Source organism: Perna viridis, chromosome 8 (genome assembly GCF_037379345.1).
Source record: "Perna viridis isolate PV_CMFRI_1.1 ecotype Kerala chromosome 8, ASM3737934v1, whole genome shotgun sequence".
NCBI lineage: Eukaryota > Metazoa > Mollusca > Bivalvia > Mytilida > Mytilidae > Perna > Perna viridis.
In genome coordinates this window covers 36,173,586-36,187,669 of record NC_142452.1, presented here as the reverse complement: position 1 = coordinate 36,187,669, position 14,084 = coordinate 36,173,586, and the positions used below count along the sequence as shown (strand labels likewise).

Sequence of the window (14,084 nt, the reverse complement as noted above, 5' to 3'; positions counted from 1 at the left end):
CATTAATTCGATCCTCTATCCTACATAATAACACCTAGATGAACTGTCCAGTACTTTCATACATCGTGTAGTAAGTTACAGCCCTAGATTTATCCTGCGAGGAGGAATCACCCGGCCAGCGAAAGCTATATTTTTATATAGCCTAGGTGGCCGAGTGGTCTAGGGCCCTGGATTTTGTGCAGCCGGTGTTGCCATAGATGTCACAGCAGTATGAGTCGAGTCCCGCGGAGGGAACGACAAAAATATGCTTCGCAAATTTGACAGTTCTAACATCGTTGGGAAGTTTTCAGACCCTTCTATAAGTTTACTTTATCTTCCCTGTATCAATTTGATCCGATGGAGCAGTGTAGTGAATAGAATCGTCACATTCGGAGACGTTGTATGATATTGATTTGTTGTGACATGCATCATTAATTTTATCCTCTATCCTCATAATAACACCTGGATGAACTGTCCCGTACTACCATACATCATGTACTAAGTTACAACCCTAGATTAATCCTACGAGGAGGAATCACCCGGCCAGCGAAAGCTATATTTTTATATAGCCTAGTTGGCCGAGTGGTCTATGGCGCTGGACCTAGTGCAGGCGGTGTTGCCATAGATGTCACAGCGGTACGAGTTCGAGTCCCGCGGAGGGAATGAGAAAATTTGCTACGCAAAGTTCTAACATCGTTGGGAATTTTTCAGACCCTTCTATATATATATATATATTTATATATATATATATATATATATATATATATATATATATATATATATATATATGTTAGTGTGTGTGTGTGTGTGTGTGTGTGTGATTACCGCTATATAATTAGTTCCCTTGATTACTCGCTGATAAACATGTACACAATTGTGTAACAAAATTGTATGTTGATATTGAAATACTATGGGGCTCTTTAAAACAAATGTACTAGTATTAACATTGGAATGACCCATGATTATGTACTTTAAGAAACGCATAGGAATGTCACCTTTTTTTCCAGAGAGTTTTATTACAAAGTTAAGAATGGCAAATGGGCATTGAATAACCAAGGCTCATGGCAAAAATAATTTATATTTTAACTTAATTTAACTACTTCATATTTACAAATATATTTATTCGTCATTTTGTTGTTTTTTTTTAATGAATCAAAAATTAATTAACTCATAGCATTGTTATTATCTTCATCATTAAATATATGCGTTGTTTATATACTTGAATCAATATATTTGCGAAAGAAGATATCTTTTATAAGATAGTTTTCAAATTGTATGGTTTGGATGATTTTTAACTTCTTTTTTTAGTGTGTGTTTATTCTGGTGTCAATATTGTCCTACCGTCCATGGATTTCCCCCTTGGACTTTTAAAGGTGTATGCAAGTCTCGTTCTAGCTTTATTTTCTTTACAGGAATTTCCGATGTAGAACGTATTGAAATTCGGAGACCGATCTGCATTTTATTGTTTACTTCCGGGTACTCGAAATACTGTATAACATTGCAAAGTCTTCTATTTTCTGTTTTTTTTTCTTAATGATTATGATTATTTGGGTTTAACGCCCGAGCAGTAATATTTCAGCGTATTTGTCATTTTAGTCAGTATTTTTTTACACACACGATGTCTTGTCCTTAACACTGAACTAAATGGACTCTCTAAATGACAAATCCCAATGCTTTTGTATGGTAGACTAGGACCTGTTCTCGTGAAATCACGGGGTCACATGACTATACTTACATACCTTATTGTATGTTACATCGTATATTTGTAATGTCTCACTAAGATCGTGAAAATGCTTTATATATTGCTTTAAATAATGCTTTATATTGAACTTTAGTCAGAGTCTCTATTTTGAAAGTGTTATATCCAGTGAATTTTACAAATTTCAGCATTTCAATGTTGACAAGAAAAACACATTTTCTAAGTTATTATTGTTTGACCATTTTCAGTACGAATTATTTTTTTTTTTAATTTTCATTATTTGTTTTAAAATACAGGCAACATGTTTATGGTCATAATTACTACACAAAGGAGAAATATTCTGTCAAATGCAGTTTTTGGCATTGGGGACGTTGCACAAGATACAGGTATGCTGTAACCATAGGAGAACGAGAACGAACGATTTAAGTGGAATAAACGATGTTTGCTTTTCTAAGAGGGTGCCGCCGTTTCTGGTGAGGCAAAAATGTATATAGTGACGTCGACTTGTCTGATGCCCGTTGCTTTAAATATGTATGTCACGCTGCAACTTTTACGACATCTCATTTGTTAAGAGAACGCCTTGCACGGGTCGTTCCAACTCACAAAAGGTCATTTCCAGAATAACAGGGGTTCTCTGAGATTGGTCTTGCATAATGTTAAAACACGATACATTGTGATCAGAATACAACAAACGACCATGGTCCTGCAATTTGTCACGGATTATAATGACATCATTATTGATATACTATTTGTCTATTGTTCATTGGCGAAACAATTCATTACCACTCTTTACCAACTACTGCGTTCGTCGTTACCTCAGAAAGAATTGAAGAAGACTGTTCATGTAAAATATTTAAATGGTGATATTGATACTTAAAACTGTTATTAGATCAGAATAGTGTAGGAATAAGAATTTATTAACGATTGATAACCTTCTATGCATCACGCACATAAAACTTTGAAACACGAATACATCGTAGGTCATTTTTTAAAACTTTGCCTTGTACTTTCTAGGAGCAAATTTCACTACAATTTGAGATGCGAGAATGGCTGGGCAAACGATGGTCTTTAATATTGTCCTTTTGGTAAGAATCTGTATTATCACTTTAAGTATCAGTCTCTTTAAGAATCAGGTAGTTAGTGGAACAGCAAAAAGCAGTATTTTCAAAGATTAATATAACTATTTGCATCAAGGAACAAACATAAGATTTTCGATATAATTTTTATAAATTGATTCATACTTTCATTGAAATGCACTATAAATGAACATTCTAAGGACAGACAACTCAGTCAAAATCCTCATTTTTTTTACTTTATATTTGAAAATTTCTGAAGAACTCCAGTGATGAAGAGATTATATAATGGTCTTCTCAAATAGAGAAAGCATCATTTAGTGAAATTATGTGAAAAAAAAATCGATGAATTTTTGACATGCATGTTTGATTTTTTTTCCATTTTTACTGATAATTACAAAACCTTATATTTAATTTACCATCAGGCATAACAAAACTAGATAAAGACGTTTTTAACGTAAGGGTTGATTTTTTTCTACATCCTTGTATTTGATGTGTTTGTAAAATCGTAAAAACACCAATTTAAATACCGATCTAACTATGAATCGAGAACTGATGTCGTCAGACATTTTGTATGCATTAATGAATTTGGTTTTGAATTTATATTTATGTTGGTAAACACTTTCTGTTTGCTTTTTCGTAATTGATTATGTTGTCAGTGAAAGGTGTTCTTAAGTAAATTTAAGCATGTCAGAAAAATAAATTAAAATTCAAGATTAACAAATTTGTGGAAATACAATTTAGTAGTATTAATTGTTTAATCACACACCTTACATAATACTTTTCTATTTCAAAGCCATTTGTGATGGTAAGATTCGGGACAAAGCATGTCACAAACGTTACTATGGTGACGAAATAAGAAGACGGGATGGTTCAAGAGAAAGTTTTAGTGGTGGTTCATGTCACAGACCTAATTTATGTCATAATTGCAATGATGGATTTTACGTCGATGGACCTTATTGTCGAAGTAAGCATCTTCTTTGACGCGATACCATTCAATCATGACGAACAATTGAAAATGAAATAAAAAAAGATAAAATGAAATAAAACATTCTATGTACACTGATATCTTCCATTACCCTCATTGATGTTTTTAAAGCAAGAAATCCTATTATCTGAATCAACCCCTTTGTATAGGTGCGAATGATTCACATAAAAATGCAACATAACTGTTATAATCGTATGGGAATCATAATAATGATAATAAATTTGTCTTATATTGAAAACTATATTTTTAATCGTATGTTTATCCTACGATTTTTAAACGTAAATATTGGTTAACGTACATACATGTGTATGATTAACATACATATATAAACAAAATACACGAAATGTAATAATTTATCACAGTTAATCATGCATACGTAATCATATGTTGAACTACAAATATATATTTCTTCACATGTGTCTGTTTATAGATATATAGTATACCAAAGTACTTCTTGTCTTCACCCTTGAATATTTAAACTGTTTCAATTTCAATCAGAACTATGATACATTGCCAATAAAGAAGAGATATAATTACCAAAGTATAATTCATTGCAATTCCACACTTGCTAATACCGAACAATATTTCGACATATACCAAATATGTCGTTTATATATAATTGATGCTGAAGTCTTTTTAATTCACTTAAGTTTGCCCAAAGATTGCACATTGCAACCACAGAAAGTGTACAAAAGTAAGTGACAACCATTGCAACTGGTGTGACGGGGAAATTGTTGCTGATAAAAAAAGTTGGAGAGCTTACATACCATATCCACCTTTGAAAAAAAAGACTTGCGAGAGTAAGTAATTTCATCAAGACTGTACTACTTCTAAATATCTAATGTATTTCTGTACATATATATGAATGTTATTATCCCTCAATAATTCCAATCTAATTAGCATATGCCTTATTCGTACAATATGATTGGTTGCTTACCTTTCACGACCTCAGGTTTTACAACAGAGTCCATTGCGTGTAAATATCGTAAACAAGAAGGCTCGACAAGAGATAAGGCCATTTAGAATTGTTATTATGTTATTATCTGCTCTATACCTTTCATTGTAGGCATTGCATATTCAAACAACAATTTTGGAAATAATGCGGTTATCAGAAGCCCGAAAATATTTTGAATATTGAAACTGACACCCGTGTCACATTGTCTTTTGGGCGCCACCATTTGGAATGTCAATTTAGTGTGTCAATTTCACTGAATGAGAACCTACAAGAAAAAAAAAAAACTACTGATTTATGTCGGATATATTTAGGGATTCAAATTATAAGGATTTAACTTTTTTCCAGAATTTATGCATGAGTACATGTGCACTTGCATGCGCACTTCATGCATATTTCATCTATTCTTTACAAAAATTGTGATTGCACACAATTTCGAGCCTTCAACAAAATAAACTACTGAGGGCTATAATAATGATTTATTTTGCATGTTCTGGTTCGAGATATCGGTGATTGATTTTAATTTAAAAAATTAAAAAAAAAAAATAAAATTTAATTCCTTTAAAATCACGACTTGCTATTTGCAAGATGGCTTTTATCGACATGATTAACTGAATTGAAATATAATGATTTGTAATCTTTCTCAACAGAGGCCTGCTCCTGGCGATATGATAGTACAAGGTGTTTTCCGGGTACTTGTTTAGACGAAATGGCATCAAAATGTACTTGTATGAATGGTTTTAATGGCACACATTGTGATCACAGTATGTAAAATATTGATTATTGAAGAAACAAAATATCAATTTAAGAAATAAGCACGTAGTTCCTCCCTTAGAAATGACAACTACATTATAAATGTATCAATATTTGTACATTCATGTTAATAATGTCTTGCATTGATGTTTTATATGTATCTTTTTTTCAAATAATTGACATCTTAAACAGGTATGATGCTAGGAGGTTGTCTTTCAAGGGTTTTTCTTTTAAGAAAATAAAGCTGACCTTTAGTTTAGCTTTACAGTAGACAATTTCCTATAACGTTTAAACGGACAAACTCGGTAAATTTGATTTCAATAGGGTCAACGTGTAGATCAGGTAGTGAAACAATGAAACGTTAAATATTTTCTATTGCTTTTGTACTTAGAGGAATAAATAACAATTTTGACAAAAAAAAGGTTTGTTATATGGAATTTTAAAAAAATACAATAATGATACTTATTTTCATACATCTGTCGAAAAGGATGGCAAGCAATGATTTCCTAATTACCTTTAGCTTAGATAGTATTGGATGGATGTACTAGATATATGTGCTTCATGAAAAATAGTATATTCCTTAATGATCATTATTTATCTTTGAACATAACGCTTTTTCTATCCATTTTGACATGGTAGGTACACGTAAGATCTGTTCAATGTTGTTTTTCAGTTACCGTTGACGTAAATGTTACGTACGCAGAAGCAAAATTATCTCACGCAACAAAAATTATAACGACTCCAATAGATCCAAATGACCCTGGAGCGCAGCCAATCAGATGGACAAACAACGTTGCTTGGAACAAAGCGGAAGTAGAGTTCCACAACAAATTTCCTGATTTGGGACGGCCTCCGGAGTTTGACCCAACTGGTGACAAGCATTACGTTACGGACTTTAAATTTGGAATTATAGCTGCTAGGATGGAACTCAGTTTTGAGAGAGGTATTTGAAAGGTGTTCATAATGTACAAATGGCGATTTTTCTCGCTTGATAAAGTTGGTTGGCGGTGTAAATGATTGATTGGCGTTTATCATCTTGTTCCCATATACAAAGTGTTAGGGGGAATCTTGAATCTTGTTATTTTTGTTTTACTGTTTTACATACTTTTTGTTTGTTTGTTTGTTTGTTTGTTTGTTTGTTTTCGTGGTGAATTCAACGAAGCGAAAAAAAGTCGTTCATATCTAATATTGTTGCAATCAATTGAAAACAATCATTAAAAACCTTCTTCTGTGCGCATTAAATTTAATTTATGCTTAGATGTGTTTTATTCATACACAGTTTTTGTACAGATCTATATACAAGAATCCTTAGCACGGTTAAATTTAGCATAAATATTCATGAAACAATTGAAAGCAAGATGGTGATGTCTGTCGAATCACTATTTGCAATGAACACATATTGCTTATTATCATTATGTTACTTGTCGTTCTTTATTCTGTTTGTATGATAAAATTTACAATTTAATTTGCAGGTGGCAATTATTCAAGACAAACGAGAAGCTTTAATTGTTATTCAAATGAAAATTCCCCTATCGGTCATAAAGTGTGTTCGCAAAAAGGAAACAATTTTGTTGACATTTCTACGTGGCAGTTCAGACACAGCCACAGGTATCATTTTTTCATATTATATACATGTTGATTGCAGTGACTTTCTGAATGTCCCCAGGTAAAATTTCCGATACCTCTCAGTGTTAAATACATTCTGTAAATTCACTCTCGGGCCTTCCTCGCCAAAATGGCACAACACAAATACCGATGGAATTTCGCCGTTTACATTTTTTTTTTAAATTTATGTTGAAAACAGCAAGAAATAAGGGATACATGATAAATAGGATAATCAACTGGTTATCGTGAATAACTAAAATATAATCACTTGTGCCAAGAACGCTCCTAGATTTATCTCGGGCCCGCACACTCGTTAAATCTGGGCATTTTTTGACACTCGTTATCATATCAAGGTTATTCACTATTTCCAATTATTTATCCTATCATCTTGTAACTTAGAAAAATATTAAAATATCTAATACGAGAATCTTAAGATATGTTTATGTCTCCAGAAATGAAATACAAACGTTTTCTAAGCGTATCAATATACTAGTAAAGGCACACGAATACTTAAACATATCGAGTTACATATATACACATGTACGCTGAACAATATGATAAAGGAACGACTTTTTGTATTGCATTTATTAATCCTGTTTGAAAAGCCTGAATGGTATTTTAGTTAACACATGTATATACCTTTGTGTGTGTGTGTGTGTGTGTGTGTGTGTGTGTGTGACAGTGCACACTCATATTCTGCTTTCCATTTAGTTTGATATTTAAGTGGACAGTACAAAACGGAGGTTACCTGATCTATCTAGATCGAGAGGCACACGTTAACCAGAAAAGAAGGGTATCTCTAAATGGCCGGACCTTGTCGAGAAGCTACACCTTTCAGTGGGATTTAATTAATCCATATCATGCATGTGTAATTCCTGGAAGTAGTTGTTCAGATCCACCGGCTAAAACAACTGATATCACTGAAAAGGTAGCTACATAAACCAATGAAGATTACCGACATTCTTTATCTCATGTTTCAACTCAATCTTCGTTTTCCGTCTAGCGTTGATACACGGTTCTTTATGATAAACATATGCTTAAATATTTGTGAACAAGGATACCATCTACTTCTCAACATCTACTCTAAAACTCTCAAAGGAATTTGATGCAACTGTTACGAATCCCCTTTTACATGATGTCAATAAGTAACACTTATTTTGCTGTTTATCTTAATGACTTGGAATTAGGCCTATTTTCTGCACATGATCTACAACACTTGAATGTTTCATTTATAATCCACACCAAATTGGCTCAAGGCATAAAAACAACCACAAGCATTTCATTTTTTTTGACGCTGCCTAACAAATAATCCATTCTATCAAAAGCTTAGGTAGTTTAGTTGTCATCCTTACGAGTTAAAAAGATGTTTATGCGAAGAGGATTGAGCGGTGAAAACCTCAAACCCATGGGCTACATGTATGAAATTCCTATTTCAAATTTACATTATACATGTTTACCGTTCGATCCCCATTTTCCATTAAAATAACAACCCTTTATATACCAAATGCTCATATAATTCCCTTTGTCTTTTTATACTTATATTTTGTTACGTTAAACAGGCAATGATTATAGTCACATGGAATGGATGGACTGATGATCTTGCGGGAGTTGAGCATTATAACTATGAAGTATTTGAGCTAGCATCTGATGGAATTAAGCTGAAAGCTGGAACAAAGGCCGTAGCAACGGGCAATAATATTCTCAAAGGAACGCCTACGGTATTCTCAGCAAATCTTTTTTAGCTGAAGGCCAAGTGAGCTATAGGCATTACTTGGCATCCGCCGTCGTCGTCGTCGTCGTTAACAATTTTTCAAAACTCTTCTCCTCTGACACTACTTCACCAATTTGAACCAAACTTGGTATGAATGATCCTTAAGGTATTCTGCATAGTGGGGATTTTTGATCTTCCGAAAAACATGGCCACCGTTACTAATCATAGAATATGTGGATCAAACAGTAGTTTTTCGTTTATATCTCAAAAACCGTTTGGTTAAGACAAATTCTAGATAAGTAAAAGTGTTCAGCTTGATGAGATCTGTTCGTGGTTAAATTTTGATTTTAATCTGTTGAGCAATTTGTTGCAATTTGTAATGTTATTTTTCAACAATATATTTAATTTAGTTTGAATGTTCCATGGGGTACATGTATTTTGCATAGAACTGATGTGGCGATTTTTGATCCGTCGAAAAATATGGACACCGTTACTAAAAAAAGAACATAGCGTCAGACAGTAGTTTTTTAAATGGTCCTTATTATAAGGCCTTAAAAGTCTGCAGGGATCAAAATTGCCAGGCAACTGGTTGTAAGAGTTATTACCTTTGAAAGATGAAAAAATGACATTTTTGTCAGATCTCAGCCAATATCTTGAAACATATAATAGATACAAAGAAACTTTCAATCGCTGAAATGATCCTTTTGATATCTTTCCAAAGTATTCTAGAGTCAAAATTGTTGGACAACTCCGTCTTAAATGTATTGCCTTTGAACGACAAACTTTAACCAGGTAAGCGATTCAGGCTTCCATTTCATTGTGGCATATTTATTTGCCCACTACAAAATGTTAAATTGAAGATGAATACATTTAAAGAATGACAATGTAAAGTTTATGTTTTAGCATGGTTAAATGGTAAATTAGTTTAAGTAAGTAATCCTACTGTTATGATTACTTTTAAATGATGAGTTCAAGTTAGTTGTACATTTTCATTAATGGATAAAGCAATATGGTGGTAAGTGATATGAGAGGATTTCATCTCAGTATAAGCGTGCCCTATGTTTAAGGTTAACTTCACATTGACATCCCCGGGAATGTATTCTGTCTCAGTTGCTGTATATGACAAGGCACAAAATTATAAGGTTACAAGATGCTTGGTGTTTTATGATGACCAATCAAAAGTAGAGATTAAAGCCAACAAAAGAACATTAGTACAAGAATCGACTAAGTTAACCAACTACACATGGGTAGCAGTGAAAGATCCAATCCTGAGTGTAATATGGACTGATAGGTTTATAAACTACAGACATACACAAAATCATTGGCTTGATGGAGTAGAGAAACTATCAGATGTCGAGTCCAAGTATGATGATCATGAAGGGAAAAGAACAGTTGATGCTATTCCGAATTCCCATGGTAATATTATATTTTCCAGCTACAACTTCGAAAATATATAAATAAAAGGCAACAATTATCAAAACCCCAAAACTAAATAATCTAAATTAAATACATGAATTAATATTTTAATCGAAACATGTAATATAAATTGCGTTCTCTTGTAAATAATAATAAAATACAGTATTTTATTCTCGTTATGAATAGGCGTTGTACGGTTCGAAATACAGTACCAAGTGTATGCGCCAAACCTTGCAGCACAACAGTCTTTTACAGCAACACCTGAGGTCGAATCTCAACGAGGGTCTATAACTGTGCCTTGGGATGATGGAAATCGGTTGGACATCACAGTAAAAGCTATAGACATCTTCGAGAAATACATCGAAGACACCATAACAGTTTACAAAGACGCGAGTCCTCCTAGAATAGATGAGCTGTGGTTGTCACGTGGTGATCACGTCAATATTTCTGTCCATAGTGTTGAAGATTTTTCAAAAATGACGTAAGTGCGTCATTGGATTATGTCTATGCATTCAGAATAAGTATAAAGTATCAAAGATGCTACGTTAACAGAATATAATGACGTGTTTTTTTTAATTATTATCATCATAATTACTATTATTTTATTTGTTTTAGAAATAAGACATGATACATACCTAGGATAATATATAACACAAACAAAAACTTGTTTTGCAATTTAATTCTTACTCCAAGCATATCGTCATTCAAACTTTTTGTTTGTATAAATTGTAACATAGAATTGAATGGGATGCCTTAGATTATGACAGCGGGCTAAACCAGATTGAATGGCGACTGTTTGACAACTATACATCAAACGTGATTCTTCATGGAAAAGCTGAATTGCATGCCCAAGGAATGGCAGAGGTATATTTTAACTTAATATTTATGCCTTACAAGCCATCATGACTCCTGCTTTTCATTTTAATTCCGTTGGATCGCCCAAATGAGCACTATGCTAAACGATTCGAGACAAAGAGCCGATTTTCATTATTACATTCGGTATATTGTGAACAAAAACGAGGATCGGTTAATGTACAACTTTAATTTATTACCATTTTCAAGTTCAACTGAAGAGAAACATTTTTTAATAAAGACATCTTGCTTTTTTTCTTAATTAAATGGGCATTATTACATATATTCAAGATACGTTTGTGAATTACCAAATTGATAATTCGTTGACGTCGCCATAAAAGAAACGAACTTTCCAAATTCAAAGGTTTAATTTTTCTTTCAAATATTTTATTGAATATATTATGATATACCGTAAGAAAAGCAAACACAGTAGCTAGACTAATCTTACCCCGAAATTTATCATATTTTATTTGTCATTTAAAAAAAAATGTGCAGTAATATAAATTTCCAAATGCCTCAAATATCGAGGCTTCATTCCTCGTATTGCATATGGCAGTTCCTTCGATGTGGATTTTCCTTCCTATTACGACAGGTTTGGTTTTGTTTTGTACATCTTATATTCAATTATATTTTGGATTTAGTTCTTCCGTCATATTTGGTGAACAACATGTATAAATTTTAAATATATGATTGTTTTTTGTTGCTTTTGTTTATTTTTGTTTTTTTTTTTGTTCTTTTTTTTTTTTTTTTTTTGGTTTTTTTTTGTTGTAGTTGTTTTTGTTGTTTTTGTTTGCTTGTGTGTTTGTTTGTAACTTAAAAGCAGAGTATGGTGTCCAGTATATAAAATAATATAATGTATTAAATACATCTTTTATCAATGAATAACTTGCATAATAAAGTTTTTCCATGTATAAACATTTCTTACTTGGAAATGTTAAGTAGTACTCCCGCTAAGAATCATGCAAAGGTGATTCATGGGTGAAAAGTCTATATATTTTTATTTTTGATATTTTGTTTGAAATGCCATATTAAACAGAAATCACCAGTCGGTTTTTCATATACCCCGTGCTCTTAGGAGATAAACAAATATATATAATGCACTGTAGATTTTAAAATTAAGGGAGATAACTCTGTAAATGACGCTCAAATACAATATAATCTATTAGATTTTTAATGTTGATTATCTCCTAAGAGCAGGCAGATTCGAATAAATAATTACACATAATATAGACCCATAAATCAACGTAATATCAAAAATCAAAATATGTAGCTTTTTTTATTTTTAGGTATCTCACATTTTACAGATTTTGCATGATTCTTACAAAGACTACTACTTAAACATTCAACATTTATAACTTGCATTTGCAAGTGCATATTGTATGTTTACACTTTGCAGTTTGTCTTTGAACATCTACGTTAATATTACCATATAAATTCAAATAATTCAACAAAATCTAACCATAATGACGTCGATTCGACTCGCTTATTTCAATTGTTAAGATTATATATTATATACGTTTTTAGAACCTTACTGTATGTGAGACGAAATACATAGATGAACCACGAGGACCGTCCTGTTATTGTACCATGTTCCATGGCTGTTACCATAAACATTTCTATGTCGTGCCAAAAATATCGGAGGTTGGGAAACACGCAGGGTTGGTAGCAGGGAAAGACAAAGGTGTACATGATTCCGATTATTTCATTGAAGTAACAGTGATTAACAACGCTCTGATTAAAACAACAGCTGTTAAAAAGGTATAATGAAAAAAAAAAAAAATAAATATGCAACTGATATTTTAAATGACACTCCACAGAAAATATGTCAAAGTAGTTAAGTCTGAAATTAATATTTTTCGGGCAACTTCGGTTTCAGACGACATAACAATTATATCGTTTTGTGAGTCTTGTAATAAATTTAAAAATTGATGTTTGCTTCATTTTTAACATGTATTGAGTTTTCATATATTTCATACCCAAGAGAGTTTCTTTAAAGATTTGTGTAATATTAATTTTCGATTAAAAAGAAATAATATGTATCAATGGATTCAAATATCTGATTTAAGACGGTTGCTTTTATAAAAACAGGGAATAATTATTTATTCAGAACTGAGTTTGAGAAACAAGGCATTTACATTTTCAGATAACAATTGATGTATCTCCTCCCCACCAAGGATCCGTGCATGACGGTATAAAAGGTCAACCGGAAGTCGACTATCAGCAGGATTTACATCTTGATGCCCATTGGGAAGGCTTTTTCGACAGAGAGAGTGGAGTTGAATACTACAGTTATCTTTTCAGTGATCATTGCTATACTAATGATGAATTTAAGAACAGTACAGAGGTATGCCTACCAAGTATCAATTACACCCACCCCTGTACATTACGGGTTTATAGTGTGACAGGAAGTCATTTCCTGTCACACCCTCCGAACACTAGGCTGCAAATCTTTCAAAACCACTGAAAGGAGAATGATGACCTGTAGCCATTTTCTTTCATCTGCTGCGGTTTTGCACTTTAATTTTGCTTTGACTTTTGATGGACTTTTGCATATGAAAAAACCATTGACCAAGGAGGGACCATTGACTTTATATATCAAAACAATGTTTTGTTTGTTATTCATTGGCCAAGGAGGAACCAACTTTTATGTTAATCGTTAAAGGATCATGAATGCGTTAAATATTTTCGTTATTGTATATTAAATGGTTTTGTTTTTGTTTTTGTTTTTTTTTTGTTTTGTTTCTTGTGTTTTTTGTTGTGTGGTTTTGTTTTCTTGTTCGGCAATTCCATGCGTATCAGTAAGAAATAGACAAATTTTGCACATTTTATACATCAACGTATTTGCGGATTCGTAATTGTCTACCATCCTTCAATTTATTTTGTTATTTTCACTGATAGTCCGAGGATATCCATCGAAGGTCAATCTAACATTAAAGATATGACAAAAATTATCGCCCTCTTATTAAGTTATTTTTATTTGCACAATGTAAGTTCAAGAGTAATTTTTCAATTAGAGTGGCGACCTAGCCCACCTTTTTAATTTTCTAAATGATGGA

At 32.5% G+C, this 14,084-nt stretch overlaps 1 protein-coding gene across 1 annotated transcript; it reads left to right on the top strand.

Annotated features, from left to right (window-relative positions):
- The first annotated feature begins 3,550 nt into the window (after positions 1 to 3,550).
- On the top strand, positions 3,551 to 13,713 carry LOC148610353 (uncharacterized). Its single transcript, XM_088542867.1, has 12 exons — positions 3,551 to 3,718; positions 4,390 to 4,539; positions 5,342 to 5,455; positions 6,118 to 6,387; positions 6,917 to 7,052; positions 7,761 to 7,977; positions 8,609 to 8,767; positions 9,828 to 10,176; positions 10,363 to 10,657; positions 10,914 to 11,040; positions 12,553 to 12,786; positions 13,172 to 13,713. Exons 3-12 carry the CDS (start codon positions 5,401 to 5,403, stop codon positions 13,490 to 13,492), a joined length of 2,163 nt encoding a protein of 720 aa, XP_088398993.1. The 5' UTR covers positions 3,551 to 3,718; positions 4,390 to 4,539; positions 5,342 to 5,400; the 3' UTR covers positions 13,493 to 13,713.
- Positions 13,714 to 14,084: the final 371 nt, after the last annotated feature.